Source organism: Solenopsis invicta, chromosome 16, assembly GCF_016802725.1.
Source record: "Solenopsis invicta isolate M01_SB chromosome 16, UNIL_Sinv_3.0, whole genome shotgun sequence".
NCBI classification, from domain to species: domain Eukaryota; kingdom Metazoa; phylum Arthropoda; class Insecta; order Hymenoptera; family Formicidae; genus Solenopsis; species Solenopsis invicta.
This window is the reverse complement of record NC_052679.1, coordinates 17,886,396-17,892,395: the sequence shown is the minus strand read 5'-3', so window position 1 is coordinate 17,892,395 and position 6,000 is coordinate 17,886,396. Positions and strand designations below refer to the sequence as shown.

The 6,000-nt window shown below is 32.1% G+C and overlaps 1 protein-coding gene and 1 long non-coding RNA gene across 2 annotated transcripts; one reads left to right on the top strand and one right to left on the bottom strand.

Annotated features, from left to right (window-relative positions):
* Nucleotides 1–717: 717 nt before the first annotated feature.
* LOC105207412 (peroxisomal membrane protein 11C) lies at nucleotides 718–2,906 on the bottom strand. The gene is made up of 5 exons (XM_011176859.3): nucleotides 2,513–2,906; nucleotides 1,800–2,117; nucleotides 1,465–1,643; nucleotides 1,217–1,285; nucleotides 718–1,111 (listed from the first exon to the last, which is right to left on the bottom strand). Exons 2-5 carry the CDS (start codon nucleotides 2,028–2,030, stop codon nucleotides 907–909), a joined length of 684 nt encoding a protein of 227 aa, XP_011175161.1. The 5' UTR covers nucleotides 2,031–2,117; nucleotides 2,513–2,906; the 3' UTR covers nucleotides 718–906.
* Nucleotides 2,907–3,375: 469 nt separating this feature from the next.
* On the top strand, nucleotides 3,376–4,954 carry LOC113003608. Its single transcript, XR_005576493.1, has 5 exons — nucleotides 3,376–3,438; nucleotides 3,618–3,679; nucleotides 3,922–3,984; nucleotides 4,153–4,206; nucleotides 4,562–4,954. It is a non-coding gene; the product is annotated as an uncharacterized LOC113003608 (long non-coding RNA).
* The last annotated feature ends 1,046 nt before the right edge of the window (nucleotides 4,955–6,000 follow it).

Here is a 6,000-nt window from a genome sequence, read left to right as displayed (position 1 = left end):
AGATGTGAAGTGCCTCTCCTATTTTTTTAATTTATATTAATAATGTTATAAAAAGTTAACAATACACACATTACAAAAATGGTTGTGTACATAACACAACAAGTTTTACATTGTACCATGCATAAGCCAAATAATGAATAATTCTAAAACAGTTAAAGAGCTTTATCTTAATATATAAGATACTTATATTCAATTTAAATTTTATTCATAGTTCATATTTAAGCCTAAATGTTTTAACCGTAATATCATCGTATATACAATGTTTAAAATTAAATTTAAATTAATTTAGAATTAATTAATCAATGTTTCAAAAATTAATTATAAAGTTAAACTTTTTCCTATAATATGACTTGTGCTATTGTCACTAGGAGTTGTACGCTCTTACATGTGTTATTTAATAAAAATCTGTAAATGATAAGGCTTAAAAGTGACCTTTATTTATATAGTTTCTAACAAAAATAGAATATGGAATTATTAGCAAAGTAACAGCGACGAAATCGTTTTCTAGCCCCCCCCCCCCCCCGAATACCTATTATATGTTACTAAAATTAATAAAACATTTTTTTTACAGACACTCATATGTAATATTCTAATTTAATCAACGCATTTACATTCGTAAACGGGAAAATCAAAGTATTTTAATTTGAGACAAAATCAATATTGTAAAAGTGTGAAGCACTATCCAACTGGTGCAACGAATTAAATTAAATCATCTCATAAGTTATCAGAAGAATATATTTCGCTATTGTTGATCCAAAAATATTTGATACTAATATACGTGGTAATACTTTTTATTTTACATTATCAATATATGTACAACGCAACCACCATAATATATACACACCTACATTTTTCACAATCATTGTAACGATAAAAACCTCCTCTCAACGATTATCAGAAACATTTTCAATTTTTCATTTGACGACTGAGAGCTTGACAAAGTCCAATTAATGACGATATTGTACCAAGTGCTCCAACGTGCCACGTTTTTAAACGGCCTCCCCAAAGTACTCCAGGTGGTAAATAGCTAATTGCATAAGAAATATCCAGCACAGTACGTGTGCACGTCAATAGTGCACTTTGCTGCTGCTTATTAAGGTCTTTCATGGTTCTATATTTTATAGAAAAAAATAAAACATATTAAATTGTTTTTATTGCTCTTGTTTTATTCTTTAATATTTAAAACCATTATAAAATGTGATAATTGTGTACTTACTGCATATTAGAATTATTCCCTTTTAATCCTATTTTGTATTTCTGAAGCTTTTGTAATAGTCTCAACGTCCTGAAATAACAATAATTAAATATTTTTTACATTTTAATTTTTAAATGTGTTTGCAATATAAAATTATAACAATTAAATAAAATTTAATAATTATAAAAATGATTATTATATGAAATAAAATTATATATTTAATAATTATAAAAATATTTTTAAAAATTATAAAACATATTTTTGCTTACTTTAATAAGGACAGGTGTAAGGAAACTATCCAAAACCAAGTTGTAGCAAGATCCCACTTGTCATTATTAATCGACACTATATTATGCTGACCAGCCCAAGCAATGGTCTCTATGGGAGAATAAACAATGTCTACTACATTTTGGATCACTTGACTCCATCTAATCAACCAGTCAGGTTCCTATTATTAGATTACATATGAAATTTAAATGGCTCTAAAAAAATAATGCAATACATTTCCATTATATAGTATTCAGATAGCTTAAAGCTATGCTGTAATATTTCACCTTGATTTCTGTATGCAATTAATTCATATTGATAAATTGACAGAAGTTACCTGCTTGCCCCATCCATATGTTATCACACAGTGAAGCATCGGAAGATCATCCAGTAAGCGCAACATCACTCTGCACTCGCTCATCTGGCTTCCAAAGGTCTTGAGTTTCTTTTCCGTACTCTTGGACGAAGTACACACAGTAAGTAATTTTGCTGTATAAGACAGGGTTCTTAACATCTTATCCCTGCCAGAATACGTTTCCAAATAATCACTCATGAGTGGAAGATCCATTTCTGTATTTTTTTAAATATATTCTCAAATGAGAAAAAATCCCAATGCTCAACAATTTGCAGAGTTGGCTATCAGCTATTCACTTTGCTGTAACAAAAATGGTAAAACGTATGCTATAATTAACTTGTTACTTCAGCAAGGACCTTGATACAATAAATTGAATATTTATTAAGAAAATTAGAAGAATATTAAAATGTTTATTCTTTTGTTCCAAGGTGCAAGGTATTTAAGTATGCAGGTATTTAAGTAAAAGATTATAATAAATCATTTTTTTAAGTATATTTTCAAATAAAATTAGTTAAGGCAGCAAATGTTACAATAGATAACTTTGCAAGAGGTGAGATCGCTAAGATACAGGTGTACCAAAGAGAATTATTTTTAATTTCGTATTTTCTTTTAACATTTTTATAAAAGCAATTCCTTTGCGTTTTATTTGATAAAATAGAACTGTTTGACTTGTAAGCAAACGTAATTGTACGTACCTTGAAAGCCGTCTTCTTTATCTAATCCCGATGAAATGTGCGCAGTCACGTTCGGGCTTAAGCGCACTGTTAACTACAGCAATTGTTTTTATTACGACATATGTTACGAAGGTTACGAAGCACGCCGTTCGTGCGTCTTGCTCGGTCTGTCAGACGAGGAGGGAAAGTCTCGGCGGTTTGCGTAGAATCGACATCGTCATTGGCTAGCATTCGATCTTGTAAACCGGTTGTCGCGCACACAAATGCATTTGTTAATGCCGAACGGAAGATAACTTTCATCTGTGTATGAAACAATTCCAAGTCGACGATTGCCTCCAGTTGGCGACTAATCAAGCTCACCTATTCTCAGCAATCTCAGCCAGCTGAGCCGCTTGTCTGGTACGCCATCTGGCGTCCTTGTATGTCTTCACTTTTTGAACTTTGGATCTCTGGTAGAAAGTAGTAAATCGATTCTTCCTTTTTCCTTTGTCTTTTGGGTATTCGAAACAAGAATGGAGTCATATATTTATAAAAAAATATATATTCTTCGGTTCTATTCCACAGTACGATAGCGCCTCGAAAATCCAAATAGTTTCCAAGTCAGAAATGATTAATCGAATCGATATTGATCGATGTCGTGTAGAGAAGCAATTCTCATATTGACTCATATTTTAATTTATTTATATTTTTTTATTGTTGTTTAGAAGTAATTTTAATCTGAAACATGTCTTAAATATAATAATAATTTGCATTGTAATGCGAAAAATGAACGCAAAGTTAAGATCGAGATATCGTCGCATCGATCTTGGCGCGTGAAGTTGACCGCGCGGAGACGAAGCCGCTTCTCGTCATCTTATGTTGATATATTCACGTTTCATTTGCAGAACGCGGTGGACGCGGGACGAATCGGCTCCGTAACGGGGGCATCATCGCGGCTCGTTTAATAGGTAAGCGGAACCTCACACTAATAATTTCTGTCAATTTAATTATCGCGTACCGTAGATTCGTTGCTCGTATGCAGCGCGTCTGCGGCGCGCGAGCGCGGGGCCGAACTTGATGCGTAAAGTTGACCGCGCGAAAACGAAGCCGGTTCGCCATCTTAACTCGCATTCACGTCTGATTGCAGGACACGGCGGACGCGATGCAGATCGGGGCGAGAGCAAGTGGCGTCGCAAATTCATTAAATAGGTAAGCGATATCTGTATTAATCTCTCAACGATATTCACCGCCAAGTTGAGTATCGCATAAAGATTCGGTGTTTCGGTGAGTCGGCGATCGAAAACGCGCATTCCGCGATAATTAATTCCAGAGAAATGTATCGCGTCGCCGCGGTGGCGCGGAAGCGGCGTCGAGCTTGTCGCGTGAAGTTAACCGCGCGAAAACGAAGCCGCTTCTCGCCATCTTAAATTGCATTCACGTTTCATTTACAGACCGCGACGGACGCGGGACGGACCGGCTCCAGAAACGAGGCGTCATCGCGGTTCGTTTAACAGGTGGGTGAAACTTATATTAACCTCCTCGTATTAATAGTTATTGCCAATTTAATCGCGTAATGTAAATTCGATGCTCGCATGTAGCGCGGTCATTCTTGACGCGTAAAGTTGACCGCGCGGGAACGAAGCTAGCTGGCCATCTTGATACGCATTCATGTCTGATTGCAGAACGCAGTAGACGGATCGGAATCGGAGCGAGTGGCGTCGCAGCTTGTTTCATAGGTAAGCGAAACTAATATTACGTTATAGATTGGTGCTCATATATCGACGATCCGAAAAAACACGTATTTCATTAATAATTACTCGATCGAAGATGTACTGCGCGAAAAATTGACAACGCAACGAATATAATGTCGAATTGCGAATAACGCGGATATCTAATATATATATAGTGTCGCCGCAACGCGGAACATTGATTGATCGATATATTACGCGATATTGGCACGTGAAGTATTTCGTAATACTCATTAGAGCGAATGAAAACGTATAGTGCCGTCAAGATGTTCGTCAAATTGACCGCGCAGAAAACGAGGTGGCTTCGCTATCTTAATCATATTCACATTTATTTATTTTATAGAACGCAAGGGATGCGAGACAGATCTGCTTCGGTACGAGAGACATCACAATTTATTTTTGTGAAAAGAAGAAAGGAGAGATTTAACAACTTCAACGTAAAAGGCCTGGGAGAGACATCGGGCATCGGTGGAGCAACTTAGCGGTAAGCATTTTATTAGTTACTATTTAAAATTTGTCTTTTCTTTAGATTTATTAGTTGTATTTCTAGATTCAAAAATGATAGATAATTATTAAAGAATTTTAATTTAAAGTTTTATAAAATTTACTTTATATTTTTATTAGATCTTAAAAATTGCATAATTATATTGTTAGATATTTAAATATTTGAAAAGTGATTAAAAACTTCTGCGTGTGTAAAAATTATGAATTATGAATTTTTTAAACGATACTCGATTTCTCGTAGTTTATTGTTGCTGCTTTTCCACCTTGGTGCTTTTCTACCTTGATAGAACAAGGAATATTTTTACAAAAAATATTTATAATAACGTACATTGCAACCAAGTGTATTTTAGAGATAATCATTTTGATAATTAGAGGTTTTAAGTAAGTTTAAGAAATTTTAATTTTAATTGCTAAGAATTTTAAAATTTTACGCTCAAATATTTAAAAAATTTTGGATATCGTACTGTGTGTGCAATCAGTTAGTAGAATACTTTATCAAAATTATACTCAGAATTTGTTTTGAAATTTACTCGATATCTATAATTATTATTTAATTAACTTTATTATTTTTTTAGTTATCTTTTTATTATTAATATTAATAATAATAATAGTGAGTAAAAATTGCACTATAATCATGTTTATTAAATTTGTTTATTGTGTTTGTTAACCATTAATTGAAAAGCGACAATTAAACTTCGAGAAATCGAGTATCGATGCAATGCACTTTTTCAGATAAGATTAACTTATTTCCAAAATAAGTTAGATAATAAATAAATACAAATATTGTATGTAAATTTATATCTTATATAATATATATAAATTTAATTTTTATGAGTATAAAATTTGTATTATAATTTTAAAAAATTTATAGGGTTAGTTAAAGTTAAAATTTATAAGAAAATTCATATTTATATAAATAATTTTTATTCATGAAACAATTTTTTTTTAATATTTGTAAAATTTATGAATTAACGTGTCAACATGTGTCGCATTCATTACTATACTATTCATATACTATTCTAGTATTAGAAAAATAATATAATATATTTAAATAATATAATTTGCAAATCTTATGAAAAAACTGCATCTAATGCAACTGTATCTATAATAATACTTTTTTAAAATCCTTTTAAACAAAGTATATATGTAATTATTTACTTACCTTTTCGTTTTCTTCCATTTCTAATTTTTGAAGATCTCTCATTCTTATAACGAGATTATATTGTGTTCTCGCGAAAATAATTCATAAAATCAACATGAAACTTAAGATAAAAATAC